The 14,023-nt window shown below is 43.3% G+C and overlaps 5 protein-coding genes and 1 non-coding gene across 6 annotated transcripts; 2 read left to right on the top strand and 4 right to left on the bottom strand.

Annotated features, from left to right (window-relative positions):
• Positions 1-3,360: 3,360 nt before the first annotated feature.
• On the bottom strand, positions 3,361-5,403 carry O0I10_006190 (uncharacterized protein; the record flags this gene model as incomplete). Its single annotated transcript, XM_058486222.1, has 9 exons — positions 3,361-3,607; positions 3,663-3,737; positions 3,796-3,955; positions 4,034-4,153; positions 4,249-4,608; positions 4,664-4,909; positions 4,964-5,059; positions 5,134-5,253; positions 5,316-5,403. The coding sequence occupies 9 exons, from the start codon at positions 5,401-5,403 to the stop codon at positions 3,361-3,363; spliced, it is 1,512 nt and encodes a 503-aa protein (XP_058343096.1).
• A 684-nt stretch (positions 5,404-6,087) lies between these two features.
• Positions 6,088-6,158, top strand: O0I10_006191. The gene has a single exon. It is a non-coding gene; the product is annotated as a tRNA-His (tRNA).
• Positions 6,159-7,379: 1,221 nt separating this feature from the next.
• On the top strand, positions 7,380-8,452 carry O0I10_006192 (uncharacterized protein; the record flags this gene model as incomplete). The annotated part of the gene is made up of 8 exons (XM_058486223.1): positions 7,380-7,424; positions 7,478-7,501; positions 7,562-7,621; positions 7,679-7,716; positions 7,796-7,818; positions 7,878-8,031; positions 8,084-8,159; positions 8,216-8,452. The coding sequence occupies 8 exons, from the start codon at positions 7,380-7,382 to the stop codon at positions 8,450-8,452; spliced, it is 657 nt and encodes a 218-aa protein (XP_058343097.1).
• A 165-nt stretch (positions 8,453-8,617) lies between these two features.
• On the bottom strand, positions 8,618-8,980 carry O0I10_006193 (diphthamide biosynthesis protein 3; the record flags this gene model as incomplete). Its single annotated transcript, XM_058486224.1, has 3 exons — positions 8,618-8,755; positions 8,820-8,906; positions 8,960-8,980. 3 exons carry the CDS (start codon positions 8,978-8,980, stop codon positions 8,618-8,620), a joined length of 246 nt encoding a protein of 81 aa, XP_058343098.1.
• Positions 8,981-10,359: 1,379 nt separating this feature from the next.
• On the bottom strand, positions 10,360-11,360 carry O0I10_006194 (uncharacterized protein; the record flags this gene model as incomplete). Its single annotated transcript, XM_058486225.1, has 3 exons — positions 10,360-10,764; positions 10,829-11,052; positions 11,114-11,360. The coding sequence occupies 3 exons, from the start codon at positions 11,358-11,360 to the stop codon at positions 10,360-10,362; spliced, it is 876 nt and encodes a 291-aa protein (XP_058343099.1).
• A 1,022-nt stretch (positions 11,361-12,382) lies between these two features.
• On the bottom strand, positions 12,383-13,497 carry O0I10_006195 (uncharacterized protein; the record flags this gene model as incomplete). Its single annotated transcript, XM_058486226.1, has 5 exons — positions 12,383-12,642; positions 12,714-12,805; positions 12,864-13,169; positions 13,245-13,371; positions 13,428-13,497. The coding sequence occupies 5 exons, from the start codon at positions 13,495-13,497 to the stop codon at positions 12,383-12,385; spliced, it is 855 nt and encodes a 284-aa protein (XP_058343100.1).
• Positions 13,498-14,023: the final 526 nt, after the last annotated feature.

The raw sequence follows: 14,023 nt of genomic DNA on the forward strand, positions 1-14,023 counted from the left end.
AAGGTACCTGTATCCCCGAACTTTACAATGAAACGTGGGGTCTTTGATAGAACAATGTGCTCGGCTTGGCCAACTGCACCTTGTGTGCAAGTTTCATGATCAAGCTTGCCAATCCCAGATTTCGCAATGTCGCCACCAGCCAAACTGGATCCAGGGGTCGACCTCTTGAAACTTTTTTCGACGACCAAAAAATATTTTTTGGGCTGTTTGCGACATTGAACGCGAAACTTTCACACAAGGTGCTGTTGGCCAAGCCGAGCACATTGCTCTAATAAAAACCCCACGTTTCATTGTAAAGTTTGGAGATACAGGCGTCTTTATGTTTTACCTATGCTGTAAGCGTGATGGAGTTGCTTTTTCCTAGTGGATGGTGTCGGCTGCATTAATGGAAAGATGAAGAGCTGAGTGAAACCGCACGGGTGGTTACACAGACATGTCCTTGACAGGTTGCTACACAAATGGATGATGATGATGATTGCCTTTTGTGAAGGTACGTAAGTAAACAGCATCCAATAATGAAGGTGTGTCAAGGTATGTATCACATTTGCATGTAGGAGAAGGTCGAGCTGCATAAACCAATTTGTATATGTAAAAAGATACATATACATATTGAATGGGTCGCTCATCCTGAAACTCAATGGAGGGATCTCTTTACTTTTTCTCTTCTCAAGCTCATCCCACTTCCCACTCCTCCTTATTGTATCACAAAAGCCATGTACTTCTTGCATGACCGATAACCCGACCACCTTTATTATTCCATCTTCGAAGCAATAGTATGTAATCCACAAGCTAGAAAACTCCAACAAGTATGTAATAAATAAACAATGCTTTATTTCATCTAGCTACCTTGCTACTGTACATTGCCACCACCATCGTCGTAGTCGTCTTCCGTCATCATCCGTACACGTACTCCTACTCGTACTCGTCACCAGTCGTCAATCTCATCCGTCACACCAATATCCAAAAGCACACAAGTTGAAAAGAATGGGATCTTGCAGGCTTCCTTTTGAATCTCGTTGTCGTCATCATTGTCATTGTTGTGGATGGGGTGATCATCGTAATCGTCATTGTTGTGAATGTGGTAATCATCGTAATCATCGTCTCTACAAATAAGAAAGCAGGCAGGCAAGTTAGATCATCCGGTATCGGAATGATGACGATTTGATGTACCGTTAGGCGATCCTCTCAAAGGAAGGAAGCAAATCAGAAGGGATTCACAAACTAAATCACCGCCATACGAGCAACGTCGGGTGATCCCTTGTTCTTGAGAAGGCACTGCACGAATCACGCAAGGCCGGTTCGATCCATGGCAAGGCCTCATTGATCCTCTCCAAAGAAACAATGCTCCCCAATCCAATCCTTCCAATCATTTCCCACCTCATGAAAAGAAATCCTCAAGGGAAAGAACGAGCCTATCACGAGAAAAGCATGTTGGTTCAACACATTCACAAGCTGTTGCAAATGCCCTTTTACCTCAACACGGTGACCATGCTCTTCCAAAAATCCATCGTCATCGACCCACATTCAACTCAACGCAGGCCTATAGAGCCCTGGACGCGTTCCAAGAAGCTTTTCCAGCATACTTGGCTAGTGCAGAGCAACGCAGCGGCCACTTGATACAGGCTGGGAACTGGACCCAGAGAGATGATGATGCCCCCCCCAAGTTGCATTGCCAAAGAAACCTATTCAATTTATTATTAGCACACACACACACACACACAATAAACACCCTTTCATTATTTGTTTCATTGTACTTGCCTTTTCCATATACATAAAGACGCGTAGTTGGTGGTTACTGGAAACCGAAAACCATGGTGTAATAGTGTTGTTGAGCCGAAACAAAATGCCAAACGAGCCAACGTCTTGAGACCAAACTTGCTCTCTATACAAGCTAACACGTCAATGGAACAAGTTCGGCTGCAACATTGGACTCTGAATGTACCTGTTGACACCAAGCGTAGAGCGGGAATAGCAACGAACAAGAGGAAGCAACGATATCGCCATGGCAACCACCAACCACCAACCACGCTCATTCCTCAGCACTTGGACACGCTCATTCCCTGACAATGCCTGTTCAGAAATATGTTAGTGCCTCACAGCCAACAAGAGCACTTTTTTATAATACATTACCTTGATCGAGATGTCGTGATTGGGGTAAAAGTAGAGGAGGGAGAAAGAGAAGAGAAAGCGTTGTCTCAAGTCGTGGAGCTACAGTCCCCCAAGTTTAAATCCCCTACTGCTATTACACTGAGGCCACTCAATTACCCTATACACACCATCCACCCATCATGATCATCACCCTCATGATAGACAATAGGTACACGTAAATAAAAGAAATGATCCTGACGTATAGCAAAAGGGTGTGTGCTATTTTACACTTTACATGATAATGATGATCCAACAACAGCCTTTGCCTTACTACCAGGTTAGCTCGAATCATGAAGTTGAATGATGGGCATGCTGGGCTGGAGCAGGGCAATCGTTCACATGCATTGGTTTGGGTAACAATGGCGAATGGGAGGAATGGGCTGTTAGCTGGCAGTTTATGGACTGTTGTTAAAAGTGCATTTACTTGAGATGCATGACCTTCCTTAGTCAACACCATTACATTCTTTATTGCGTGTTGTGGGGATCCGACGAGATGTGTACATCTACCGAGTTTTCATCCTTAGGTATTCCCAAATGAAAAATCTACCTTTGAATTTGCTTAGTCGCCTCAGTGGTCTGTTGATTATTTTCAGGACATGATATGTCGGATTTTCGATGCTCAACAGCGCCCTATATCCCATACAAGTACGAAGATCAAGCACCCAAGAAAAGAAGTCCTTGTTAAAACGAACACATCCATTGCCTTGTTGGTCGAAGAAAATGAGTGTTCAATCACCTTATCATACGACTCAACCTCATGCTTCCGCGCCCAAAGTAAAGTGCATAGATCAGCGCTCTTCGCAGAGTGTAAACTTGGTATTTGTAAGAGTGAGAGGATTCCAAGTTATCATAAAGACTGCCAACTTGGATACTCGTTTGTTTCCTTAGGAACGTAGTAATCTACAGGATCTGTATAGAGGACATGACTAGCCTACGTTTTATCACTAGATACAGCTTCCGTCTGATAGCCGATTCTAAGAGTGAAGATTGCTTGTGGATGTTTCCCTGTTTGCTTTACCATTATGAGCAGTTATTGATCTCATCCGTTTCTTTTTTTTCAGAACGATGTAAGGAAGAGACGATGACCTAATGGCTTAACCCCCATTCGAAAAAGAAATGACAAGTAATGGACGTTTTTGCATGGATGCTTTATATTGTTATATTGTAGGAGATAGGGAAACTATATGGTTGTAGTCATCTAAGTGATAAGGTTTATAGCTCCTCATGCACAGGTCGACCTTTGCCTTCTTGCTTCAATTCATCGGTCAATGGACATACAGCGGGTGTTTTGAGCCGGTATCGGTATTCACATTTTTCAGGTTCGGTCACTTCAATGATTTCGGTTTCTCCACCACACTCAAATTTAGCATGCACGCTTCGTTCTGGTCCATTCCAGCATTTGGTACCACGATTGTAAATCTGTTCCTTGTGTTCATCGCCCAAGAATTGATCAAAACGGCTAAAAAAAGTTGATTGAATATCATTTGAACCACATCTGCCTATCTTAGTCTTACCCCAAGTTGACCCTCGCACCATCCTTGTTGGATTTCTGATATGCATTGCCGAATAAGCAGACCGAGTATGTGTATCTATCGGACAGGATGTAAGCCCATTGCTTCAGTGTACATAACATCATAACACACTTACTCTCCTTCATTCTTCTCTACGCATGTATCCTTGAGCTTGAGCCATTCATGCTTTTCACCATAATCCTTGCCAAGGTCATCATTGATGGTTTGCAAATTACGCTCCAGCGATTGGATCTCGTTGTTGACATCGTTGTATGCTTTGCGAGCGGCTTCCAGAGCTATATGCACCATATGTATATTAGTGATATTCCTTTTGAACTTCGTCCCGAATGCCTTCCCCCCATTTGGTAGCGCACCTGGATTGGTTTTATGATCTACAGGATCCTTTGTTTCCTCCTGGGTGACAAAATGTCTCCATTTGGGCGGGATCACTGCCACGATCTTCTCCAACCACGGATGCATGCCAGCTACTTTACCTTTTTAGCGGATAATTGAATAGGATTGTACGTGAATATAAGAGTAAATCAGCTCTCGTATACAATGATCCATTGATGTAAACAATCAAACATACCAGCCTTTTCTACCGGATCATCGATTTCAACTTCCTCCTCCTCAACCTCTTCATCAGCGTTCTCGAACGTGTAATCCTCTTCGCTTATCAGATCCTTGTCGATTTCAGCTTTCAATTCATCGTATCCTTCAATAAATTCATCATAGCCACCGATAGCAGCTTTGACAGCCAAATCATGGAAATTGTGGTTGTGGTCCCGTTTCATAGTCTTCAGGATGGTAGTCAATGATTCAATCTCATCTTCCAAGGTGCGGATGTGTTCACTGAGTAAAGCTGCGTTGCAAGGTGGGCACGCCTTTTTGCTTCCTTTCGATTTGGAGGACGATGACTTGGCTGATTTCTCGATGGCGTCAATTTCCTCTATGAATGCATCCAATAAATATCGATTCCTTTTTTATCAAACAAATATACCTACGTTGTCGCCTCAAAAGCTCGGCCCTTTGGATCGCTAGGTTATCCTCCAATTTCGATTTCTCATCCTCCCATCCACGCACAGTCGCTTCAGCTTCCTGGATCAGTTTGCTCTTGGCTGTTGCACCTTCAGTCTGGATTTTCCTCAGGGCCGCCTGTATTTGAGCATGCTCGGCTGCCACCTTGTCGCATACATTGGGACATTGAACAAGGCCACTGATTTCATCGGATCCGTCACAACAGGCTTCATCTATTCATAGGAGGAGTTAGCTTATGCATGAATATGGATGACTCTCCTACTTACCACATACACCATCGTCTACTGCCCATGATTTGATATACGCAGGAATGTGCCCTTTGTTTTCACAGTAAAACATGCTGTTGGGACAAGCCGATGTGCCTGTAACAAAGAACGTAAGTTTGGCTGCTACCTTTATCCATTCGCTCCTCACATAAGGGAATAGGGTAACTCACCAGGCTCATCCGATCCATCCGGGCAATCACAGTAATCGTCGTTGATAGCAGTTGCTGGTATAGCCTTTGAGTTGTCAAGGCATTCCCATTGTCCATTCTTTGGCTGGTACAAGTGTTGACCTAAAGAAGGATGAAGCGAGATGAGTCATTGGCCGCCCAAGTACTGTAATTGCTGCACACACGTTCAGGGTTGATGCCACGAAGTGAAGATGCCTGCACGACGGCTATTGCTGCTAGGATGCAAGGCAGTGCTTGGAGGAATGGCGCCATTGGGAGAATATGGAAGAGCAAGGAACAAAGCGCGTTCAAGGTAGGCGACTTGCAATTTGACTCAGCCCATGACCTTCTATAACATGCCACGTCGTTAGCATTGCTTCACGCGTAGCTATCACTGGTATGATACAGGATGCCAATGCAGGAGTATCACTGATATCCAAAAATCGATTATTACCAAGCCATTGCGGTTGCTATCATGTGCATGAATGCTCATCCTGCTGGTTGACATAAAATATCCTGACCTTCCTTATGCTTTGAATAATCACATACCACATGCATGATACAATATTAGGATAGAATTGAATCTTAATAAACATATAAAACATGAACAAAAAAACAGCATTCTACCTTTATGATGCTGTAACGACCCGACTCAAAAGTATCTATGTCTCTACAAGCTTGCCTCAAACCAATGTGACAATGAATATGGCTGACCATAATTGGATCACCGCCACTGAGGACCTTGAATTGCTCGCATTATTCAGCCCAATGATCGATAATCACCATTTTGAAGCGAAATTGCTCGACGTTGAACTCCCATATTGTCATCATCTATACGTCTATGAATTCTATTCATTTTTCTCTACACAATGGTGCCATTTTTAATGGATTGCCATATTAGGAAGGTGACAAGTTTATTATGGCGCGTGAAACCTACAAGTAAGGAAGGCAAAAGAAGCCGTGATAGTATAGTGGCAGTACATTGCGTTGTGGCCGCACTGACCCTGGTTCGATTCCAGGTCACGGCATTGTTCGAAGCAATTGATCTTGATACGATTTACCTTCAATGTTTACTTTTTGGTTTCGTTTTTGTCGCAGCAACATACCGGATCTTCTTGATCGGTATTATCTTTTTATACATCTTTATCATCTTATCTTCTTTATGCTGCGCCCTCCATCATTACTTCGCCACATCCATATTACTTAGCCATCTTGATATACTTAGCCCCATCCAACAATTATAAATAGTGGACGATCTCATAGAATAAAACATTATCTTACGTTCTCTTTACTTTATTGTCTATTTGCCTGTGTGGCACTATTCTCCTTCGTGGTTCTATTCCTGTGTGGTCTTATTCCTTCGTGGTCCTATTCCTGTGTGGTCTATCTATCCTTCGTGGTCATTACCTCCTTCGTGGAAGTCGTCTATTATCCTGTGTGGATCCAAAAAGAAAGACGACATTTTGATGTGGGTCACGTGACGTAGATCACGTTTTCTTCATTTGTCTTGAGTTTTCTTATGCTTGCTTGGCTATTATTTTGCATGCAAGAGGATGAATGCGTTTTCCAGGATAAAGCATAAATAGGGTGTCGTGAAGATCGTGCATCATTTATACTTCATTTATCATCTATGAAAGAAAATCATACCATTGTTCGCTTATTTTGGTATTCAGCGACAATGGCGCACTGGTTCATTATTCCTTATGAAATTGATTGTAAAACCAAGCTTCTCCTATGCCGTAACGGATGGTGTGGATAAAGCGGTGTATGGGTAAGAGATGTCAAGGTTTTCCAGTCACCCGTACAGGAGACCAAGCCATACAACATTTTCACTTTCTTTACATTTGTGCGTGTGCATGCACATAAACGAACATAGTCCCCACGCAAATATGTCATTGTCATAATAGGTATTGCATATGGATGAATTTTCATTCGCATCATGACACGTATAATAGTATGATTCATGCGAGGTATATCCTTGCAGCAAAGTGCGGTGATGCTATCACTACTTTTGTTGGTTTTGGCTTGATGGAGGGGCCATCTTTATTTCAAGTGTTGTATGTGGTCACATCTACTATACACTATTTGGTCCAATCCATGGTGGTACCAGCATGATAGAAGGCTACGTGGTTCAATGCAAACGAGATGATGGTAAGCATGTGATCACGCTATTTTAAAGCGGGTCGAATTTTCTGGTGGTTTGTGCTTGCCAAGCTTATCTTGTCTTCCTCGTTTTTCCACGCAACAACATGACGATTTACTACACGCTCACCTTCGGCATCCTGGTGCTCGAGGTAAAGTGAACAATGGTTGCCATTGTCCTCGCTGACACAGTTCTCGGCTTTAGATGGTCATATTCTGCATCCTTGTGGTAACTCTTGCCCAACTGGTTGTATGTCATTCCTGCCGCATCGCTAACTGTACCATGTAGCTCCCACTTCCTTCCCACTGGCGTCGAGCTATGCTCAAGTTTGCATCCACTTCTCCTGCTGTAAGATAACACATCCTCGTCACTCGACGCGTACTTAAATATGGCTCGCTTTATTAGGTTGCCAAGGCTATCCATGGTCTGAAGATCATTTTTGCGTGAGTATCATAGGACAGGGTGTGGTGAATTGACATGCATGATAAAGAGCATATACTGATCCTCATGTCTTTTAACTAGATTCATCTTTATGCTTTTCATTGGTAAGCTTACAGTGGCTGGATCAAGGTGGTGCCAATACTCACGACATGTCCGCTCTTAGACGCAATCAACCGCCTTCAACGTATCGATTCATCCGAAGCCGACAGCGACCGCAGCATGCACCATGACTACAGTTATGAAGCCAACAACAAAGCGAAAAAGTTCTATGCTCAACGCAATCTCTACCTCACTGGATTTACTCTTTTCTTGTCTCTGTAAGTATTTATGGTATGTGTAAGGTGAAATGTTTCTTACACGAGTGTATAGGATTCTCGAACGTACAAGCACTTTGTTGATCCAGGTGCTCAAACGTGAAGAGGAATTGGATGATTTGAAAAAGCAGGTATGTGTGATATGCGGTTTTACATGTTGTCATGTATCCTCATCCATCATTGTTAGACCCAATCCACTACCGATGGACAACAACAATTGATCAACAAGGAGGATAACTACAAGAATGAGATCGCATCGTTGAAGGATGAATTGAAGCAATTGAAGCAACAAGAGCGAGACTTTGAAACCCTCAAGAAGCAGGTGGCACAACAATCAGCGGAATACAATCGCTTAGCTGATGAGCGAAATGCATTGGAAAATGCTGCATCCGGACAAAAGGCTGAAGATCGTAAAAACATTTGATTATGCAACTAGTGAACCATCACGTAGTATTCAGATGATATCAATAATAATACATTGTTGCTCGTTCAAAGAAAAAAGAGACTATGCTAGAATGGAGGATGGATATGGACATGGGATGAAGATGAAAAAAAGTTGCGTACAATGAGGGGGGTGGAAAGTATGTTGCTAGGCGACCGTTACTGCGGTATCCACCTGATATGTGTCGCCGTCCTCATCGGCAAACTCGTCTGGATCGTAAATCACACGAATGATAAGTGAGCAAGAAGGACAACGGGCAATGTCTTCTCCATCTCGCAAGTCATCCTATTTGTTATTTAGCATTGGATTAGCATTGGATACTCCTACAGGAAGGTGCAAGGATACTCACAATGCTGATTTCAAACTTGTCACCACAAGGGCAAGGATAAGTGTAGATCTCCTCGTCCTCATTGAACTCCATATCCTCGATCTCAATCTACTCCACGAATCAGAAGCTGAATGGTAGTGATAATAAAGCAGAGTACATACCTCGTCGTAGAACGATGTCATTGTGTGTGAAAGCTGAAAGGAAAGGGAAGAACTCTATGTCTTTGGTTGTTGCAGAGGTCAAAAATCTCAGATGAAATCCCAGAAACAAGAGCTCGTTTCATGCATGGATCACATGACCAAGGGATTGACAATGGAGGGGAGAACGTTGGTTCGATATTCCATACATCCACTATCCACATGCTCCCTACTTGTAACAAAATTGCATGATGTAGTATGCACGCTGCATCTCGTTTGTTAGCATTCATCGCAACTATTACGGGTGTGTGGAAAAGAAACCTACCATCGTCATAAGTATACACCATCCAATCCATTGTCATAATAATGATCCATCGATGATCTTCATTTAGCTCTTTAAAAGGGAATACGACTCCAAGACACCTTTGTGTATTACATAGTGCGTCGTTGCATAGAGCAATTCGCTTGGCTACGCAATAAACTTGGTGCTAGTAAATGGATCTTGGCATATACATCAGCAGCATCGTGCCAGCAAGCAGCACATCACCAAAGCCTCACCTGCACCAATGTTATGTGTTCCGATCAAGCTCATTCATTGCTCAAAATCGATACGTATAGTACCTTTGTCCATCCCTACCATGCGACTACCCTATACAAACCCTTTTCAAGATGATCACTATAGTACACATCTCATTGCCTTTCCAAGGAGCTAGTACTTTCACATGATTATTTCAAAGGTGTTTGTCATTGGAGCAGCTTTGATTGTGCTACATGGTGTGCGGGACAATGGCAGTATATTGCGGGGCCTTCATCCTGGAGCTGTAATTCATATGAATATCTCAAACGATGTCACAGTAGTAGGATTACTTGGTAGCACCATTCGTTTATCCAATAAACTCGCATGTCTTGTTGACCTCATGTCTTTTTAGCTTTATTAGGTGTGGACGCATGTCCCGTAAATGATAGGCCCAAGGTCAAAGTAAATTTTAGGTTGATTAATTGCCCGTGCCGAATCCTCACATGAAATTGCTGAGCTATTCTTCCATCCATCAACAACTACGATGTTGTTACCTGGTAGGCTCTTGGTTTCAAACATGATGATGATGTGGGAAATTACCCATCATATCATATGAACGATGCGATGGGTGTCTTCTTGGCTTGGTTTATAGTGAAGCGATGAATGACAAGACCTGGAAAATATTTGACAGCTTCCTAGCGCGAAATTCACGTTGCACAATGAACTTGGATATTGAAATTAAACCCCGTGGAGTATGTACATACCCAGCCCACCATTACGCCATCATTCGTATACTCGACAATGATTAGAGAAAAAGCAAAACAAGCGAATTGTATTCAATCGAGACTATACTACAACAGGATGAACAGGGCTAAACATGGTGGGTAACGTTTTACAAGTAAGGGGCTTAAGCCTTGGAGATCTTGACGGTGGTAGGACCGTCAATCTTGACAACAACGATCTTGTTGTTATTATCGGTATCAACGATCTCGTGGGGAACAGAGACCTTGACGCCATTGGGATACATTTGAGAAGAAACGCGCCATCGGCAAACGCCATCGCTACCTTCAACGTTTGCAGTGAATTCACGCTTGGCATGGTTAAAGTCTTCAGACTTGTAGACAACGTTGGCAGCTTCCACAGTGGTAGGTGGGAAGCCATAGCTGCGAGCATAGTCAACAACCTTGCCAGCACACAAAGGAACCTGCAATTGGATGTTCTTGAGGAAGGATGATGGGATGCTACCAGCCATATCCACTTGGGTGATATAGGTGATGCCAATGCCACCGTCAACCTTGTACACCTTCCAGCCCTATAGTATACATGATAAGTGAATCCATTTTTTTGGATGAAGACATTGATTATTGGAGACTTACAGAAATCAAAAGCGTGCCTCTGACACACCCAGAAACAGGGGGTGCAATAGGGTCCTCAACAGAAGACATGGAAACATAGCACACGTCTTCATCGAAATCGCGAAGGGCAACACCGACAAAATCACGGGGGCTAACAGGCCAGGGGGCCTTGAGCTTGACCCAGAAGAGAGATTCAAGATGGGTAAACATTTCCTTGACTTCAGAGACCTCGTACTTTTCATCCCCTATTATCATCGTCATTAATTACGTCAAGGCACCAATCAAGACAACGGTGAAAGTACTTACAAATCTTACGGCAACCAGGGCTGGTGGCAACGGTTGCTACATCACGAGGAGTGTATTTATCGGTCTTGAGGATTGCATCGCCACGAACAATGTTAAGGCCATTGGATTCAGGCTTGATGTACAACTTGACACCATCCTTTTCTTGGGAGAAATTCCATCCATCCAAGGTGTTGGAAAGTTCCTTGAGGTATTCAAGAGCCTTGCGTGAGGCAGCAGTGTGGCGGTTGTTGGATTCGATGACGACCATTGTTATGAAAGAAACAAGTGAAAGAGATAATAAACAATTTTCCCCGCATGGATCTGCCGTGCTTTATAGTTTGCATGCAGCAATGACATCCGATGGCTGTGTAACTATTTGTACGACAGCATGTGAAAGATGCAACTCATGTGAAAAACAATCAGCTCTTTTGTTTTGAAAAAAGTGGAGGACGATTTTCCTTTTATGATGTGGAACCACATTCTACCCCGCATCCTTTGCGATCACTGATGATGCTTTATCGATCAAGTAGCATCCATCATTGACATGGCTCATTAATCAAAAGGCATCTAATAATAGTAGTAGCCAGGTGCAAACAAGGGACCTTAACAAAGCATCGATACCAATATAGACAACATGCTTTTCCTTGATGCATGTAATGATTGTGAATAGCCATAGGTGACTCGCATTACACAAGCTGCATCATCATCTATGAGAGGTGTCCGTGCAGCAGCCCGGGGTAAAGGTGAAAGGGTAATACAAAGAATAGTCCAAGTTAACGAACATCGTGAAGCGCGACAATGCGTAAACATCAGGTGTCACAATCATTTAATTAGATGGGATCTCGAGGTGGTGGTAAAGCTACATGTCAAACCAAGATGTGGGGGGGGGGTTGTAATTATGGGCAGCTGTTGCATCATTCAAATCGCACCAACGTGTGTATTAAAATGATCGGACATTATCCACACTTGTTCGCCATGCAACTTGGTTGGCACGTGTACCGCAAATTATCCAGCCATAGCATCCTCATCTTACATAAGCATAGCGTTGGCACTTTGATGAAGATGTACACACCATTTTATTCACTCGTTTACTGGACAAGGTAGGGGAAGGAGGGAATATGGATGATATAGAGATATGTACAAGAAGAATGATGTGATGGGTTGGATATGCTGTGAGTGATAGTAAACGTCAATGAAACGAACAACGGCAGTTTCCTCCTCTTCAATCATCCCTCGTTGCTTAAAATCCGGATTCGATATGTATGGGTTGTTGTTGTTGTTGCTATTGATCTAACCGTGGGGTGACTGCTGGGGATGAGATGTGCTGCTTTGGTCGTCTCTATCGGATGAGACCAATGCCGAGATGGAGGTGACACTCCTGCTATGTTGATGGCGTTGATATTCTTCACTTGCTCGATCATCCATATCATCGTCATCGTCGTTTTGAGTATCTCCGAAAACATCATCTGAGGAACGTTTCAACCTTGGACCTTTACGTACTGATATCTTGATACCTTGACGAGAGAAGCATAATGACAAAGGAGTGGATCCTACATGATGATGGACAACAAGGAGATGAATCAGCATTGGGTGGGATGTTTACATGGGGGATTGATCTTGCCTGTCATTCCAGGGAAATGTTTTGCGGGATATACATTAAAGGTGTCTGAAAAAGTCTCTGTCAAAACTTGAGTGCTCATGGTCATTGGGTCTCTATGTATGCATGTCAATGATCGGAAAAACAAGCGGAAAAAGAGGGTTGGATTATTACCCAGCTGAGAGATCAATGAATCGAAATCGAAGACAAAAAGTACCCTCTGTGCGTACGGATAGATCTGGAAAGATGAAAAAGATGCCAAGACGGTCTTCAAGATCAAGCAATTGATGCGCATTAGAAACGATGGTGCCAAGGAAATTACGAACGGGTGTTGGTTCTTCAAAGGTCATGACGGCTGCGGAACTGTTGGGATACGCTGGGTTGATAGAGGCGGGATTGTAGACGACATTGCGATCCTCTTTATGGTTTGGGGAGAAGAGATCGCATTGCACGATGAAATGAGAGACATTGTCTGTTTCACTAGAGTGGGGTGGACATTAGCAGAATATAGTAAAGGAGAGCGTGAGAGAGAGAAAAGAAAGAGATTGATTATACCTTACAGGCTCTAGTGAGCCATCCTGTTTTTGAATGTGTAATTGGACTATGGGCGGTGGGTTGATGGGTCGTTTATCCTTTTCACCGAATCCACAGCATCTTGCTCGAGTGGGATTTTGTACGACAACTTTATAGGTGTTTGGATGTGAGGATTTTCATGCGTGTTGTTATGTGCCATCATACCTAATCGATATTGAATATTCTGTCTACTGGGTCGCCTTAGTCCCAATGGAGGAGGGACGGCTGTGCTCATATGTATTGATTTTTTCCGCCGTCGTCGAGAAGGAGACGCTGGGTGGGTGAATGAGCAAGATGAGCAATGAGGGAGGGTTGTCAATTTGAATGAGAGGCCATTGCAAGGGTGCAAGCAGGGTTACCCTTTTCTTTCTGAGCAAGACAATAGCTGGCCCCCCAGGTGGGCATAAATATCAGTCTTGAGAGGAAGAGTTTCACAAGAGTGAGGATGCCGTTAATATATTATACGGTGCAAGGGAATCAACACGCGCACGTAACGTAAACCGATTGGTCCAATAGTTATATGGGAAGAAGGGAAAAAAGTATCGAATAGTAAGATGGATACGGAGTCTTGTTGTAAGCGTTATGTGTGTGTGTGTGCGTGTGTGTGCCGATATTGGTCGTAGGTTTGGGTGAGAGGGAATGAGCGAAAGAAAAGCGTACCAGTTATTCGGGACCCAACGACTCGGGATGCAAAAGTAAAAACATGCTTCAACTCCGTTTTTTCTTTCTGTGGTGTTCTGTATTTCCAGATGCATTCGTCA

Source organism: Lichtheimia ornata (genome assembly GCF_029851405.1).
Source record: "Lichtheimia ornata isolate CBS 291.66 chromosome Unknown scaffold00026, whole genome shotgun sequence".
Classification (NCBI taxonomy): Eukaryota; Fungi; Mucoromycota; class Mucoromycetes; order Mucorales; family Lichtheimiaceae; genus Lichtheimia; species Lichtheimia ornata.